The following is an 18,863-nucleotide window of genomic DNA, read 5'->3' on the forward strand; positions in this document are numbered from 1 at the left end:
AAACATGCTTTGCATAATGGTTGCCACCACTCCTTTAGGATCTGACTTTTTTTTTTTTTGCCTCCATGGTTATTGCTGGGGCTCAGTGCCTGCACTATGAATCCACTGCTCCTGGAGGCCATTTCCCCCCATTTTATTGAATAGGACAGAGAGAAATTGAGAAGGGAGGGGAATATAAAGAGGGAAAGAGAAAGAGACACCTGCAGGCCTGCTTCCCACCTTGTGAAGCGACCCCCCCCCCTGCAGGTAGGAAGCCAGGGGCTCCAAGTGGGATCCTTGCACAGGTGCCTGCACTTTGTACTGTGTGTGTTTACCCCAGTGTGCCACTGCCTGACTCCGGCTCTGACCTTTTCAGTCTTCATTTCAGCTCATTCAATAGGTCAGTTCAGTTCCCCCTCTGACAAATGATTAAAACTCAGGCTGGGGATGTGGCTCAGTGGTGGCACACATATTTTGCATGTACAAAGTCACATCCTTTCAAAATGTGAATATATTCCTACTCTTTGGGTATATTTTCTCTTTTCTTCCACCCAAATCATTTAATTTATTTATTATGTAGAGACAGAGAGAAATTCGGAGGGAAGGGAAGATAGAGAAGGAGAGAGACAGAGACACACCTGTAGCACTTCTTCACCTCTTGTGAAGCGTTCCCCCTGCAGGTGGAGGCCAGGGGTTTGAACCCTGATCCTTGTGTATTGTGATATGTGTGCTCAACCAGGGGAGTTTTCTGAGCAGCTGTTTTCTAAGAGTCAAAAGAGAAAGGTAGTGAATAACAGAGTGAGAATGGATGGATAGAACATTTTGGTTTCTCCATGTCTTCTGGACAGTGGCTAACCTCTGAGAATGAGAGTGGCAGGGTTATATGCTTTCAGTAAAGGACTCCTGTCTCAGCAACTTTGCACTACTGGATCTCTTTTGTTTCCTTCTAGAAACTCAAACGATGACTGGTAGTGTGCTAAGTGGTGTTCATGAAACAAGGGTAGACAGCTGACCTCATAAAATTTCTCTCTGAAATGGGGTGTGGGGTGCCATTTTGAAGATTCTTATTTACTATTATTTGTTAACTACTGAGTATAATGGCAATACAAATGATTTGTGTTCTCTTAAGATTCAAAGAACATGATGTTGTCATGCCTGATACCAGATTAGAATCAGCCTAGGGGGTAGGGGTATAGCATAATGGTTATGCAAAGAGACTTTCATGCCTGAGGCTCTCAAGTCCCAGGTTCAATCCCCCACACCACCATAAGCCAGAGCTAAGCAGTGCTCTGGTAAAAAAAAAAAAAGAAAAGAAACAAACAAAAAAGAATCAGTCTAGTAAAACCATAATGATAACTCCTTATATAACATATGGAGGTATAAGTAACTACATTTTAGTCAGAGGTGACATGTCATTTCTGGGTGGAGACTTAAAAAAAAGAGAGAGAGAATTTCTCTATCCTCTTTTTCTTTAGGCTGGTGGACTTGGAGAATGGTGAAATCCAGTACTTTAGATCTGAGCACAGGGGAATCCAGAGGACTAAATGGACATACATGCCAACCCAGGGTTCACGTTCCTCACTCTAGACCATTCTCCACAACCTGCTGGACCTCTCTTTCCAGCTGTGCTCTTTCTGGTGGAATCATTCCTTAGAGTCTGTACCCTAGGCCCCAAGGAATGTCCAAGGGTGACTGTAGGGAATTTGGATAAAGTTGGAACAACGGCATCCTCACAAAACCCCGTGAGGGTCTGGAGATGAGAGGCAGTTGGAGGTAAAAGGAAGAGAGCTGGGAGGACGGTCATATGGAAATCTGAGGAGTCTGAGAATTCTAAATGGGAACCTGACCTTCAAAAATATATTTTCAGGGTATGAAGATGAGAATATATATTTTTGAACATTTTCCCCCAAAAGTTCTTTTGTCTCTTAAATATTACTATATGTAGGGGATGTCAGAAAAAATATGACTAGTTAAATTGGAATTCCAGATAAACAAAATTGTTTCCTGTTTGGACTGCTTACAACACATTAGTAACTGTCATTACTAAGCCAAGAAAAATATTCTGCATGTGGTACTTACTATCAATACTACAGAAATATCCAAGTTGGGGAAAAAATCTCCTGGGAATAGTGTGGAAAGAGAAGGAAATGTATTCCCCCAGGGATCAAACCTCTGTCCCAGCTACTTTGGTCCTTAGGGCCCTTTTTCTAGAGGCCTGAGCCCAGTTCAGAACTGAGACCAGTGATGAAAATGGTTGGAGGGAAATTTCTATCACTATAATAGTTTCTAACAGTCATGTTCTCCTATAATGTTTATGATAATAGCAATGATTATGTAGATAGTAACAATGCACATAAAATGTCAGCTGCACTGTAAGCACATATACATATACGTGAATACAGTGTGAGTATTAACACTGAGTGCTTCTTATGTATTAGGCATGTTGCAGCTAGCTCTATATTTGTGATCCCATTTATTTCTTTTAATAATCCAATAAAGTAAGCTTTGTTATTTCCAGTTCACAAACAAGGAAACTGCGGCAACATAAGTTCAAAGTCACACAGTTATTGATTGAGTGGAACTTGACTACTTGCTGTCTCATTCCAAACCCATCTTTTATAGAGAGATTTTTATACCTTATAGAGAAAGCGTACCAGATGAAGCATTGGGAGCATTATATAAACCGTAGCTAGCTGAAAACAGTGCAGAGTTAAGTTTTTTTCTAGATATGTGGAAGGATTCTGACCACTGAAGAGACAACGTCCCCTTCCCCTCCTGTGGAAAAACCATGCTTGTGGGGGCCAGGTGGTGGTGCACTTGGTTAAGCGCACACATTGCAGTGTGCAAGGTTGCAGGTTCAAGCCCCTGGTCCCCACCTGCAGGGGGGGAGAGCTTCATGAGCGGTGGAACAGGGCTGCAGGTGTCTCTCTTCCTCTCTGTTTCCCCCTCCCCTCTCAATTCCTGTCTTCTATCCAATAATGAAAGATGATAATAAAGAACATGCTTGCATTAAAAAAGACTTTAAAAAAAGAAAAAGAACCAAAAGTGTGTTAAAAAAAAAAAAAGAAAGAAAAGCCATAGTTACGTCCATCTGCACGTTCATTCCACAAATGCTTTACTCCCAACATGCAAATCTATGCTTCTTTGATTTTCCCTTGAGTAGGTAGACTTTGTATCTTTCTGGTTTATTTAATTACTGAACTTGCAAATAAATTCTTTAATTTGTATTCATCTCCTATCTCCTATGAGTCATGATTTTAAATTTTTAAAAATATAATCTAGAAACCAAAACCAAAGATCATCAACTCACCCAGTTGAGTGCACACAATACCATGCGGAAGGACCTGGGTTCAAGCTCCCGCTCCCCACTCGCAGGGCAGACATTCTACAAGTAGCGAAGCAGGTCTGAAGATATCTATCTTTATATCTCCCTACTTCCCCTTCCTCTCTCAATTTTTCTCTGTCCTATCAAATAAATGAATGAAATTTAAAAAAGAAAAAGGAAAAAGTGTCTGGTGGTGGATTTGTAGTGCTGGCACTAAACCCCAATAATAAACCTGGTGGCAAAAAAAAAAAAGATTATCTAACAGTTTGACTACATGAATGTTATTGGTTAACTACCAATGGGCATGGTTAACCAAAAGAAGGAAATAAACAAACGGTAACACATTTGGGGTATTTCCATCTTGCTAGAGTCTCCATTGCCTATTACAGGGCAGAGATTATCTCTGTATGTTTAAGGGAGCAGCAACATTTCAACCTCTACAAAGTTCAGTTAATATCATACAAAACCTAGAAAGAGTAGAAAAAAATCACTTCTCCACTCTAAGGTTCACTTCCTGTTTGAAGAGTTGTCTGTCCCCAGCGGATGTCACACACATGGCCCACAGCCCCTCCCAGGAAATCCAAAGGTTATGTAGCTTCTACTGGAAAAACACCGCAGAGTTCAGTCAGTCGGATATTCACCCCCAAAAGCTGAATACACAATGAAATGGACTTAATACTTTTATTTTTTTTTGCCACCAGAGTTTTCTGCTGAGGCTTTGTGCCTGTATGATTCCACCACTCCCAGCAGACTCTTTTTTCCGAAAGTGAGTGAGAGAGGCAGGCAGGCAGACAGACAGAGAAATACCACAGCACTAATACACTGCTCATGAAGCTTTTCCTTTTTCATGGTGCTTCCATGTGGTTGTTAGAGATTCAAACTGAGGTCTTTGTACGTGGTGAAGAGTGTCCTCTACCAATGAACTATTTCCTGGTCCTCATGACTTAGTAAGTTTAAACCTTGATAACTAAACCTTGATAAGTGCCATGTAAAGTGTGTGCGAAATAAAGGGATATGCACATATAAATGCAGCCCATCTAGATTCCTTTAAAATATCACCAAGGCTGGAGAGATAACATAATAGTTATGCAAAAACTTTTATGCCTGAGTCATTATGCCCCAGGTTCAATCCTCAGCACCAGCACCATAAGCCAGAGCTGAGTAGTGCTCTGGTCTCTGTCTCTGTACATTGCCCTCTGTACTCCTCCCACCATTAAATTAAAATAAATATTTTTCTCCAGCTCTGGTTTATGGTGGTGTGGGGGATTAAACCTGAGGCTTTGGAGCCAGCCTCAGGTATGAGAGTTGCTTTGCATAACCATTATGCTATCTACCTCCCCCAATAAAATATTTAAAAAATCAGGACTTGATCAGGACTTACTACACAACTATTGAGAATAAAGAACCTACCTTCTCTGACCCATCTTGGATGGAGCTAGAAGGAATTATGTTAAGTGAGGTAAGTCAGAAAGAGAAAGGTGAGTATGGGATGACCCCACTCACAAACAGAAGTTGAGAAAGAAGAACAGAAAGGGAAACACAAAGTAGAATTTGACTGAGTTTGGAGTATGGCACCAACGTAAAAAACTCTGGGTGGAAGGTGAGGGTAGATTTTCAGCTTTACTATAGGGGGGTGCGGGGTGGGGACACAGACCTTTGGTGGTAGGAATGGTGTTAATTTATACTCTTATTAATTTAAATTAAAAAAAAGGACTTGAAGGCATCATGTTGGGTGAGACAAGAAAGGAAAAGAAAGACCAATTTCAGATGATCTCACTTATAGGTGGAACTTAAGAAAACAGAACAGAAAAGGGAAACTTAAGGTGAAACTTGGACTTGGTGTGACACACATTGCACCAAAGCAAAGGACACTGGGGAAGGTGGGAGAGGGACAGGATGACACCACTCAAAAGGAGATGAGTTTTGTTTGTTTTGTTTTGTTTTCCCAGAGTACTGCTCAGTTTTGGCTTATGGTGGTGCTGGTGAATGAACCTAAGACCTTGAAACCTCAGGCATGAAGGTCATTTGCATAACCATTATGCTATCTCCCCAGCTTTATCTATGCCTATGTGTTAAAGACTGTAGGGTAAGCCATTAACCATTAAAAGATTGTAATCATAATCATATAGGAGAAGCAAACAAACTAAATAAAACTGTAAACAACAACAACAACATCAACAAATCACCAAAACATGGTGACATGTACTGTTCAAGTTTGAACATTCTTGGGAACACAGTGAGATAATGTGGAAGTGCAGGGCTTCTCAGTCATTGCCCAGGTTCCTATCCAGGACCATTCCTTCCCAAATAGAACTTTATCTTCCAGTAACCTAATCCTGTCTTTGCCAGGCAGGCATTCTAATAAGTGGGTGAATAAATGACTTTCTAGCTCATAAACTAGACATATTAAAACCCTGCAGTTTGGAGGAAACACGAGTTGCTTTGCTTTCATTTGGCAGGAATTAAGACAGGGTCTGACAGGGTGCTCTGATCTGGGTACTAAATCACCAGGAGGAGGCATGGAGGAGTCTGGCAGCCCAGATTTAGAGATGCCTTTTGCACTGGGAATTGGGGGCAGGAATGATTCTGGTTGTTCTGACCCTCTTCAGACTGGGATGAGTTAATAGTTGGGCACAGGACAGGATGGAAATAATATGAAGCAAGAGGGGACACTATTTAATATTTGTGACTTTTGCATAATAATATATTATATAATAATGGAAGTCTAAAAATTAGGTATTTTCATGGCAGATTTCCCAGTTTCTTTCATGCTTAAGAAAACACAATTCTGAGCATGTTATTTCAAATGACTGGTGCAGGCATACCTTGCTTTCACTTTCATTGGACAGAATTTCCAGGGCTTCTAGGTGTGACAGGCCTTGATACTCATCAAACAGCAGGCCATAATGTACAGTCCTCTCATCTGGGAGCTGCTGAGCCAGTCTCTGCTTCTCTTTTTCCTTAGCTTCCCGTAACATCTACAGAAATACACAAATTTGCATACTTTAAATGACCCATTTCCTGGACACAGCATGATGGTGGTGGGGATGAAGACTGACTTTGAATTTGAGAAAGGTATGGGTTAGGCACTATGGAAATTCTAAAGGATGACTTTTTTTTAAATTGATTCAACTGGTGATTTTTATACAGTATTTCACTTTAAATTTTATATATTTAATTTGTATATGACATTCTGTGCGAGCAAAAATTCTATACCTAGGAATAGGTTTGGGAAGAATACAAAAAGCTTAACAGTGGTTTCCATTGATATGTTTTCCATGATTATTCTTACTTCCTAAAATAAGTAGATAAAAAAAAAATTAGCAGATTTTTTTTTTAAGTGCACAATTTTTCTGTATACTGGGCAAGTTTAATCTTGGGTCAGGATTAATTAAAAGTTTCTGTATGTGGGCAAATGTCAAAGCAGAATTAAGTTGTTCTGATTTTTATCCAAGTCACACTATTACATTATTTTAAAAAATCTGTGATGAAAAAAACGAACAAAATATGAGTTCACAATATATTTCCCACCAGATACTTAACATAAATATGTTAACATCTCAGTTCTCAGACTGATTTCCAGAAATACAATGGTGAACTGAGTTTCTCTCCATACTGCATGCTGATCATTTTATCCAGTTTTGCTGTTGTTACTGTTTTTGTCACTGCCAGGGCTTCACTATTCTTGGTCAACTTTGTCTGATACAAAGAGAGAGACAGAGGCAGAGAGGTAGAGGCAGGGAAGGAGAGACACCAAAACACTGAAGTTTCCTCTGTGGTGGGGGCCAGGCTTGAACCTGGGTTGTCTATGACAATGCAGGCACACTATCTATGTGACCTATCTTGCTAGCCTTCCAGTTATTACTTATTGTTGTTGATTAAATGAAAAGACAACAGAATGAACACAATTTTCTCAGTCATTCCTTATTGCTATATTGCTTTCTTTGATTCTAAAAGCACCTTTTATTTGACACCGCATCAAGTTTACTGAGGCATTCAGTTCATAGGGTTCTGTAATGTCTGTGAAGAACTGGTCACCAGGGGAAGATCACAAGAACAGATTTTGATTATGTGTCATTGAAACAGTCATTCTCCTTTTGGGTCCTTGAGGAGGCTGTTACCCAGAAATTCACTGGACTACAGATAGAAATCTCCCACCTAGTATGGATCGACCAGTCAATGCCCATGTTCAGCGGGGAAACAATTACAGAAGCCAGACCTTCCACCTTCTGCATCCCACAATGACCCTGAGTCCATACTCCCTGAGGGATAAAGAATAGGAAAGCTATCAGGGGAGGGGAGGGGATACGGAGATCTGGTGGTGGGAACTATGTAGAGTTGTACCTCTCTTGTCCTATGGTTTTGTTAATGTCTCCTTTTTAAAATAAATGAATAAATAAATAAATAGGAATCTCCGACCTGTCTGGTGGTTTTTTTTTTTTTGTTGTTGTTCGTTTGTTTTTTTAACCAGAACATTACTCTACTCTGGCTCATGTTGATGCTGGAGATTGAATCTGAGACCTTGGAGCCTCAGGCATGAAAGTCTTTTGCATAACCATAGTGCTGTCTTCCTGGCCTCTTAGTTTAAGTCTATAAGCTCTGAATTTTAGAGTAATAAATGCAGCTCATGTTTCACTTGTATGAGCCCTTGGGTTTTATCCCTGCTGTAAACACACACACACACACACACACACACACTATCAAAACAGTACTATCAAAATCATCACTGGGGATTTTTGATATAATAAAGCCCAAGTATTGTTGTTGAGATTGCTGACTTACTTGGTGGTGGCAAAATAACAAAATGATAGGGAAATGGCTTATTTCCATTTCTAAATTTCTACTATGGAAATTTATACTATGACCTATTTAGTCTGAATTGCTACAATATTTAGTTTAACCTCCTTCCATTTCTCATTCTTTCTACAGGCGGTTCTTCCCACCACATAGGTGAGTAAACTGAGGCACAGAAGAGTTAAACTTGCACAAACTTATGCAGCTAGCAAATGAATTCGAGCAGGATGGGATAAATACAATGAGCTATGGAATGAATGCTTGCGTGATTCACCCACCTTTTCAAAATTCTTAGGCTGAAGCCTAACCCAGCTGTGATGGTATTTGATGGTACAACCCTTGGGGGTGATTAAATCGTTAAGGGGGCAGGAGCCTCAGGAATGCCATTAGTGCCTTTGTACAAGAGACCCAGAGAATCTCGTCTCCTCTCTGCCATGAGGAGTCACAGCAAGACTGCAGTCTATGACAGGAAGTAGGTCCTTGTCAGATGCAGATCTCGTACCTTCCAGTTTCCACACTGCAGATAAGTATGTGCTGCTTTAGTTACCAGGCCTATAGTACTCTGTTATCACAGCCTGAGCAGATAGACAAATGGCACATGTGGAATACTCTTTGAGAAATTACTCAGCAAGTGATACAAGAGACAATCATGTAGTTAGTATGATAGCACTAGGCTGGCTAAGTATACAGTATGTACATACATACATGTATCTCTACACCTCTCTCTGTGTTTCCATGATATTACTGGCAGTGTTCATAGAAAGCTATTGACAAATATACATATACATATACACACACACACACACACACACACACATATATATACCTCTATCTTCCTCTACATTTGTGTGGTATCTCTGACAGTATCCATATGAAGGTTACAAACTGTTGACAAACAGTGCTTGTCTTCTTTTTTAAAATTAACTATTATTATTATTTGTCTCCAGGGTTATTGCTGGGGCTCGGTGCCTACACTACAAATCCACTACTCCTGGAGGCTATTTTTTCCTTTTTGTTGCCATTGTTGTTTATCGTTGTTGTAGTTATTATTATTGCTATTATTGAGGTCATTGTTGTTGGATAAGACAGAGAGAAATCAAGAGAGAAGGGGAAGACAGATCGGGGAGAGAAAGACACCTGCAGACCTGCTTTACCAGCTGTGAAGCAGCCCCCCCCTGCAGGTGGGGATCTGGGGGCTGGAACTGGGATTCTTACACTGGTCCTTGCACTTCGGGCCATGTGTGCTTAACCCACTGTGCTACCACCTGGCCCACAACAGTCATTGTCTTCTATAAAGAACTAAGTAGTCAGTGAAAGGATTGTATTAGAATCTTTTTTAATCTAGTAAATTTTATTTATTTTTTTCTTTTTATTGGAGGCACTAATAAGTACAATTGTTGATACATGGGTAACACTTCTCAATTTTCCGCAAAACACTTTTACCCTCAGCATAGGTTCTCTTCCATCATCATGCACCACGAGCTGAAGGCTGCCCCTCAACTTCCCCAGAGTCTTTTCCTTTGGTGCAACATAATTTTATTTATTTATTTATTTTTATTGCCACTAGAGTTCTCACTGGGGCTTGATGTCTGCATAAGGAATCCACCATTTCTGGCAGACATCTTGCACAGGCTCTGGTGTGCTTTCTTCTCCCCCTTTTTAAAAATACAGACAGATATTGAGAGGGGAGGCAAGGTTAATAGGGAGAGAAAGGAAGAGAGTCACCTGCTTTACCATTACATGAAGCTCTCCTCCCCCGCCTCCAAGTGGGAACCAAGGGCTTGAACCTGGATCCATACACATGATAACATTTGTGCTCTACTGCCTGGCTCCCTGCATTAGAATCTCAATTTTAACTGTACTGTTTTGCATCTTTTAGATTTGAATGGTGAGTTTCAGAAAAGTCACTGAGAAATAAATAAAATTGCACTGATTTGTTCACTGAAAGAAAACATTGTAAAAGTCTATAGAATCCAACCTGAGATAAAGAAACGGTTCTTTCCATGAGCGTCTTAGTGCGCTTAAAGCCTGGGTCACTTTCTGCAAGGACGTTCATGGTTTTCTTGCCGATGAATTCCAAAGCATCGAGACCACCTGTTAGGACGCTTTTCCCCTGCAGGTGAGATAATTGCATGAAATTACATGTTTACATTTGGCTGTTTCTCAGCAGTCAGCAGTCCTATGTGACACCACCTTCAAATATAAAACTCAATATAAAGTCTTTTTTTTTTTTTTTAGTCACTACTTTTGTTTTTCTCTCATCAGGAGATTTGTCATCCATTTAATCTGATTTTCTTTGTCATAGAAGAGAATACACCATATAATTTGTAGATCACAGAACCTTATAAAAATTATACTTAGGCAGAGACCCACCGTAATAGGGAAAGAGAGAGGCAGACTGGGAGTATGGACCGACCAGTCAACGCCCATGTTCAGCGAGGAAGCAATTACAGAAGCCAGACCTTCTACCTTCTGCATCCCACAATGACCCTGGGTCCATGCTCCCAGAGGGATAGAGAATGGGAAAGATATCAGGGGAGGGGGTGGGATATGGAGATTGGGTGGTGGGAATTGTGTGGAGTTGTACCCCTCCTACCCTATGGTTTTGTTAATTTATCCTTTCTTAAATAAAAAAAAATTATACTTAGGGAAAAAACACAAAGCATATTTTAGGTTAATTTTACTGACTATAAACTAATATATACCTCAGAGAAAATTAATAGGGGAATCAGTTTCTGCTTTTGTTTGAAAAAAAACTTTTTTAAAAAATATTTATTTATTCATTTATTCCCTCTTGTTGCCCTTGTTGTTTTATTGTTGTAGGTATTATTATTATTGTCACTGTTCGAGTCCCCAGTGCCCAGTTGCAGGGGGGAAGCTTCACAAGTGGTGAAGCACTGCTGCAGGTGTCTCTCTTTTTCCTTCTCTCTCTCCCTTCTGTTTTGATTTCTGTTTCTATCCAGTAAATAAGTAACTTATTTGTTTGATTAAAAGCGCACGAGAGAGAAGGAGAGGCATTAACACACTGCTCTACCATTTATGATGATCTATCTTGTTTTTGTCCTTACTATTATTTGGTGCCAGAGACAGAACTCAGGGCATCAGGCATACAAGTTATGTGCCCTACTGCTCAACACCTCCCTGATTCCTGACCATCTAAAAAAAAAAAAAGTGCATGCGGGGAGTCAGGCATAGCACAGAGGGTAAAGCGCAGGTGGCACAAATACTGGCGAAAGGATCCCAGTTTGAGCCCCCAGCTCCCCACCCCATAAGCTGTGAAGCAGGTCTGCAGATGTCTATCTTTCTCTCCCCTCTCTGTCTTCCCCTCTTCTCTCCATTTCTCTCTGCCCTATCCAACAACAACAACAATAGTAACTACAACAATAAAACAACAAGGGCAACAATAGGGGATAAATAAATAAATATTTTTAAAAATCTTTTTAAAAAGTGCATGCATCCCTAGTAACATACCTAAAATAGACGTCCTAGCTTCTATCCACCAGAAATCCCTATTATCATCTGCTCTATTCTTACTTTTTTGGTTCCTGTTTATTTATTTTTTAAAATATTTATTTTCCCTTTTGTTGCCCTTGTTATTTTATTGTTGTTGTTATTGATGTCATCGTTTTTGCATGGGACAGAGAGACATGGAGAGAGGAGGGGAAGGCAGAGAGGGGAGAGAAAGATAGACACCTGCAGACCTACTTCACTGCTTGTGAAGTGACTTCTCTGCAGGTGGGGAGCCTCAAAATTTTAACAACAAATGGCGCCCACATGGACCTGACCTGCGCATCTCTCAGATAAGTAAAGACAATTTCTCTTCTGCTTGTGAAGAGATCTCCAAAGGCCTCTGCTCTTTCTTCACGAGACTGTTTTGCTGTTTCTGGAACATTTATCTCTGGACCACTCTGTGGTTTCCACTCACTCGGGGGGAACTCAGAACAGCCAGCGGGAAGAGCCAGCGGGCAGGAGGCGAGGCACGGAGCTGCTGTTTCCACCTGGTTAAACAGCCAGCCAGCCAGCTGGGCCCAGACAACCCCGCGCACGGTGCCCGCAGGCCCACAGCCCCGCAGCCCACAGGAGGCCGACGCCAGCACACAAGAGCCCCTGGAGCCCGAGGCCAACACGCAAGAGCCTGAGGCCAGCCCACAGGAGCCGGCTCTCCACCGCGTGGCGCATGGCACTGGATGCGTGATCCCTCCACGCTGCTCGGCTTTGCGAACAGGGCAGCAGACATGGCAGGGCCATGGGGCAGGGCCACGGCGGCCTATCATGGCCGCCACCCCTGGGCACCTAGGCCCATGCCATCTACAAAACTGGCCTGCCTGCCCTCTTGCTATAAATTCTGGAACCATCCCGGGCCTCCCGGACGCCCGGGCTCCCTGCCAAAACTGGGCACACGAGATCTCCAGCTGCTGGTCCGGTCTGAAGGCAGACAAGCTGGAGTATGCAGAGATTTGTGCAGAGATCGCAACCTGCAATTCCTAAAAGTGAAGCTGTGCGGGAAGCCACCTCCGGATGGTGAACCCCCCCCCCCCCCAACAACTAAGACAGTACAGATTTAAATTCGTGTTTAAAATGACATGTCTTCGTAACAAAGGTTTCTCTCCTTGTGTATTAATGACCATGTTTATGTGTGTGTTTAAAGTTTGGTAAACAGTAACTTTAAGGATAAATTCTTACTAGACAAAGTTAAATGAAAAAGGTTTTCAATATAATTCTCATAAAGATAAAATTAACTTACATTTAAAGTCTGAGGTAAAATTTAGTTAACAATCAATATATTTTAACTAAGTTGGTCTAAACAAAAGGTTAAATAGACTTGTTGATATGTAAAACTCTCCACTACCTTCTCTATTAGAAATGGTAGATCGCACAATGGCTATGCTAATTATTCTCATGCCTGAGGTTTCCTCTCCGGCCCACACCTAGGGTGTGTCTCCATCTTGAATGGGTGTAACAAAAGGTTAAAAGACGTTGTTAATATGTAAAAGTCTCAAATTCCTTCTCTACTAAAAACGTTGGATCGTGCAGTAGATATGCTAATAACAAGTTTTGTTTCATAGTAAGTAAGTTGCAGCCAGCTGCCTTTGGGACTCTAGGCCGTTCCCCGCCCCCATGCAAATGCCCGTCAAGGCAAGTAGCCCCCCAGAGGCAAGAAATGTTTTTTTTTAAGCTGATAAAGTTTAGCCCACAGAGGCAGATATGGCCCCCTCAGGCCTTCCCTTAGCAGTACACTGGTTCTTGTTACTTACATGTTTCTCCATGTTTGTGCCAGTTTCTTTTTTTAAAAAAAAAATGCCTGTATGATATATGTTTCTGTTCACCCCACACCCTTGATACTATAGTCATTTAGTTAAAGAGAAAAGGGGGAATTGTCGTATGCTTTACATTGGTTTGTTCTAGCCCTCCCCCGCCAAGAGAATTAGATCAATTCAGTTAATTTCGAGGGCCCGCTTGGCCCCGCCCCAAGGAACCCCGAGAGAGGGTTCCTGAGTTCGAGAGTTTCAGAGTTACAGAGTAAGAGAGAGTTCCACAGTGGAAGAGTTTCAGAGTTCGAGAGTTCCAAAGTAAGAGAGAGTGCTTGTGCCGCCACAAAGAGACAGCAGAGTTCTGTTTGGTGATTAGTTTGTCTTAGTTTATGAATCGTTGTTCCTGAATAAAGAAATACAGCTTCCCTGCCCAGCCGTGTGTCTGGTCGTCTCTGTTACCTGCCCGTGAAGCTACTCGGCCAGCAAGAGCTTACGAATTTTAACAACAGGAGATATCACAACAGACACCACAGAAATTCAACATATCATTCGAGGATTCTATGAACAACTATATGCCTCCAAGCTAGAGAACCTGGAAGAAATGGACAAGTTCCTAGATATGCATAAACTTCCAAAACTAAGTAAAGAGGAAGTAGATAACATGAACAGGCCCATCACAGCTAATGAAATTGAAACAGTTATCAAAAACCTTCCCAAAAATTAAAGTACTGGATCAGATGGGTTTACAAATGAATTATACAAAACCTTAAAGAGAGAGTTAAGACCTCTACTTTTAAAAGTCTTCCAGAAGATTGAAGACACAGGAATACTACCTTCCTGCTTCTATGAAGTCAACATCACTCTGATATCAAAAGCAGACAGGGACACAACCAAAAAAGAAAACTACAGACCAATATCTCTGATGAACATAGATGCTAAAATACTGAACAAAATTCTAGCCAACCAGATACAGCAGTATATTAAAAAGATTGTTCATCATGACCAAGTGGGGTCATCCCAGGCATGCAAGGTTGGTTTAATATACGTAAATCAATCAACGTGATCCACCACATCAATAAAAGCAAGACCAAAAACCACATGGTCATATCAATAGATTCAGAGAAAGCCTTTGACAAAATACAACATCCCTTTATAATCAAAACACTACAAAAAATGGGAATAGATGGAAAATTCCTGAAGATAGTGGAGTCTATATATAGCAAACCTACAGCCAACATCATACTCAATGGTGAAAAACTGGAAGCATTTCCCCTCAGATCAGGTACTAGACAGGGCTACCCCCCACTATCACCATTACTATTCAACATAGTGTTGGAAGTTATTGCCATAGCAATCAGGCAGGAGCAAAGAATTAAAGGGATACAGATTGGAAGAGAAGAAGTCAAACTCTCCCTATTTGCAGATGACATGATAGTATACATGGAAAAACATAAGGAATCCAGCAAGAAGCTTTTGGAAATCATCAGGCAATACAGTAAGGTGTCAGGCTACAAAATTAACATTCAAAAGTCAGTGGCATTCCTCTATGCAAACACTAAATAAGAAGAAATTGAAATCCAGAAATCAGTTCCTTTTACTATAGCAACAAAAACAATAAAATATCTAGGAGTAAATCTAACCAAAGAAGTGAACGACGTATATACTGAAAATTATGAGTCACTACTCAAGGAAATTGAAAATGACACAAAGAAGTGAAAATATATTCCATGTTCATGAGCTGGAAGAATTAACATCATCAAAATGATTATACTACCCAGAGCCATATATAAATTTAATGCTATCCCCATCAAGATCCCAACCACATTTTTAGGAGAATAGAACAAACGCTACAAATGTTTATCTGGAACCAGAAAAGACCTATAATTGCCAAAACAATCTTGAGAAGAAAGAACAGAACTGGAGGCATCATACTCCCAGATCTCAAATTGTATTATAGGGCCATTGTCATCAAAACTGCTTTGTACTGGAACATGAATAGACATACTGACCGGTGGAATAGAATTGAGAGCCTGGAAGTAAGCCCCGACACCTATGGACATCTAATCTTTGACAAATTAAATGACTATTAAATGGGGAAAGCAGAGTCTCTTCAACAAATGGTGTTGGAAAAAATGGGTTGAAACATGCAGAAGAATGAAACTGAACCACTGTATTTCACCAAATACAAAAGTAAATTCCAAGTGGATCAAGGACTTGGATGCTAGACTAGAAACTATCAGATACTTAGAGGAAAATATTGACAGAACTCTTTTCTGCATAAATTTTAAAAACATCTTCAATGAAACAAATCCAATTACAAAGAAGACTAAGGCAAGCATAAACCTATGGGACTACATCAAATTAAAAAGCTTCTGCACAGCAAAAGAAACCACTACCCAAACCAAGAGATCCCTCACAGAATGGGAGAAGATCGGGAGTCGGGCAGTAGCACAGCGGGTTAAGCACACATGGCGCAAAGCACAAGGACTGGTGTAAGGATTCCAGTTCAAGCCCCCAGCTCCACACCTGCAGGGGAGTCACTTCACAAGTGGCGAAGCAGTTCTGCAGGTGTCTATTTTTCTCTCCCCTTCTCTGTCTTCCCCTCCTCTCTCCATTTCTCTCTGTCCTAACAATGATGACGTTAATAACAATAAGTACAACAGTAAAACAACAAGGGCAACAAAAGAGAATAAATAAATAAATTAAAAAAAAAAAAAAGAATGGGAGAAGATCTTTACATGCCATACATCAGACAAGAGGCTAATAACCAGAATATATAAAGAGCTTGCCAAACTCAACAACAAGAAAACAAATCACCCCATCCAAAAATGGGGGGAGGACATGGACAGAATATTCACCACAGAGGAGATCCAAAAGGCTGAGAAACACATGAAAAAATGCTCCAAGTCTTTGACTGTCAGAGAAATGCAAATAAAGACAACAATGAGATACCACTTCACTCCTGTGAGAATGTCATACATCAGAAAAGGTAACCGTAGCAAATGCTGGAGAGGTTATGGGGTCAAAGAAACCCTCCTGCACTGCTGGTGGGAATGTAAATTGGTCCAATCTCTGTGGAGAATAGTCTGGAGAACTCTCAGAAGGCTAGAAATAGACCTACCCTTGATCCTGCAATTCCTCTCCTGGGAATATATTCTAAGGAACTCAACACATCCATCCAAAAAGACCTGTGTACACATATGTTCTTAGCAGCACAATCTGTAATAGCCAAAACCTGGATGCAACCCAGATGTCCAACAACAGATGAGTGGCTGAACAAGCTGTGGTATATATACACAATGGAATACTACTCAGCTGTAAAAAATGGTGACTTCACCATTTTCAGCCATCTTGGATGGACCTTGAAAAATTCATGTTAAGTGAAATAAGTCAGAAACAGAAGGATGAATATGGGATGATCTCACTCTCTGGCAGAAGTTGAAAAACAAGATCAGAAGAGAAAACACAAGTAGAACCTAAATGGGAATTGGTGTATTCCATCAAAGTAAAAGGCTCTGGGGTAGGTTTGTGTGGGGGTGGGGTGGGAGGGTGGGGGGAGAGTACAGGTCCAAGAAGGATGACAAGAGGACCTAGTGGGGGTTATACTGTTATATGGAAAACTGAGAAATGTTATGCATGTACAAACTATTTTATTTACTGTCAAATGTAAAACATTAATTCCCCAATAAAGAAATTGAAAAAAATAGGCAAATACATATCAATATATGTAGTTGTAGAAATAATAGCCCATATTTGTGACCTTGGGACAACTACAGCAGTTTCCAGTGGAGGGAATGAGGACACAGAGCTCTGGTGGTGGGAAAGGTGGGGAATTATTGCCCTATTAATTTTGTAAAGCAATATTAAATCACTAGTAAAATTTTTTTAAATGCATACAGTACATGACTAAGCCTAAGATGAACCATAGTTCTAGGCAACCTTGCTAGTTGGTTTTGCATAGCAGAAAATAAACAGATGCATTGCCTCATCTTTGTTGGGGTACTGCTCCCCTTTTTCTGGGTTTACTCTTCACTGACATTTTACTGCCACTAAGAAGCTTCTTTAAAAGGAAGGTAAAAACCGGCTGGGGATGGTATAGGGTGGCTAGTGATAAACTCAGTTATTGGTGGAAGGGGGAAGAGTAAGAACTGGGAGCTAGGGTCAGGGAAGGAATGTTGTTCTCAGGTGAAACATCTCTAGGATGTTGATCTTGACTTCTTACTGGCCTACATATCTTTTAATTGAATGGATTTATAATTCTTCAAAATGAAGGCGAAGAGGCACAAAGCCTCCAGGGAAAACCAGCTGCTGCAGTTCTAAAAGCCTACTCTCCCTCCCGCCAAGGGCTGTCCTGGTAGCAGTCAGGAAGAACGCTGCTACATCAAACCGAAGGGGGAAAAAAAAAAAGCTCCTTCTAAAGCAGCTCCTTTCTTTTAAACATCAAACAGATTTAATTTTGCCCTTATTATTTTGGCTCCAAGGTTACTCCTGCTCTGTAAGAGGATGCATAACAAAACCACAATCTAAAGTTATGAACAGTAAGACCGTCTTTTCTCTGATGTATCTAGGTCACTGGTAAACAGAAATATCAAAAGAAGGTGCTGGGAGACACTAGGGCAAACCGAGGGAGCAGCTAATAATGACTTACTGTGTTCTGAACCGCATTGGTGATGGCTGACAGCATGCCCCGGGACCCCGAGGAGGGAGAAATGGGTGGGCTTTCTGTGGGGCTCTGATCTGTGGCTGCATCTGCCACTAAAGAGAGAAACGTCCTTTTAGAGTTCCTTTCACTCATCTGAACTTGAAAATTTATCCAAGTACATAGTATAGTAAAACCTAAGCCCAAGACCCCCATCTTCCCCTCCAAATACACCACTCACGTGGAGGGACGCTGTTTTCGGCATCAGATTGGGTCCCTTCAGAAGAGCCAGGGTTGGCACTATGAATCCGCAGAGTGGCTCCTGCTTTTTCCTTGACTGCGGTCAACCCATGACCTGTCAGGAAATATGAATGTAATTCGTGAATACAATAGAAACTCAGGTCTGCTGATTCTACAGCTCATCTTCCAGAGAGCTATTGTCAGCTGTAGGTGTAGATCCTCGGTGGAACAAAGCATAGAGGTCAATAGCACAGGCTTTGCAATCCCTCAGATGTGGATTCCAATCCAAGCTCAATCTCACTGCCATCTGGCTAGGTGACTTTGAAGAAGTTTCCTAACCTCCGAGGAACTCAGTTTCTCCACTCTGTGGCTGAGATGAGAAAACAAGGTAAGAGGAGATAAAGTTCTCTGAGATGCTCGATTACTCCCTTTCACTTCTCACTGTCTTAATACCTAGGATTCCCAACCCCAGGGATTTTCTGTGAATAGTAGCCCTGTCATATTCTCTTTACTCTTTTTAAAAAATTATTTTTGTTTATTTACTGGGTAGAGACAGCCAGAAATTGAGTGGGTAGGGGGTGATAAGATAGAGAAGGAGAGAGACAGAGATACCTGCAGTACTGCTTCACCACTT

The 18,863-nt window shown here is 41.1% G+C and overlaps 1 protein-coding gene across 3 annotated transcripts in view; it reads right to left on the reverse strand.

Moving 5' to 3' along the window:
* The window catches only part of FAM114A1 (family with sequence similarity 114 member A1), an 89,185-nt gene that overhangs the window by 32,256 nt on the left and 38,066 nt on the right, over window positions 1–18,863 (reverse strand). For 2 of the 3 annotated variants that reach the window (XM_007522790.3, XM_060188216.1), the window contains 4 exons: window positions 18,231–18,344; window positions 17,999–18,105; window positions 10,077–10,211; window positions 6,130–6,282 (listed from right to left, as the gene is read on the reverse strand). In XM_007522790.3, the coding sequence (XP_007522852.1) occupies window positions 6,130–6,282; window positions 10,077–10,211; window positions 17,999–18,105; window positions 18,231–18,344 (509 nt within the window). Of the gene's footprint in view, window positions 1–6,129; window positions 6,283–10,076; window positions 10,212–17,998; window positions 18,106–18,230; window positions 18,345–18,863 lie in introns of those variants that run through there. The other variant, XM_060188217.1, reaches the window with a different exon arrangement.

This window comes from Erinaceus europaeus, chromosome 3 (assembly GCF_950295315.1).
Source record: "Erinaceus europaeus chromosome 3, mEriEur2.1, whole genome shotgun sequence".
NCBI classification, from domain to species: domain Eukaryota; kingdom Metazoa; phylum Chordata; class Mammalia; order Eulipotyphla; family Erinaceidae; genus Erinaceus; species Erinaceus europaeus.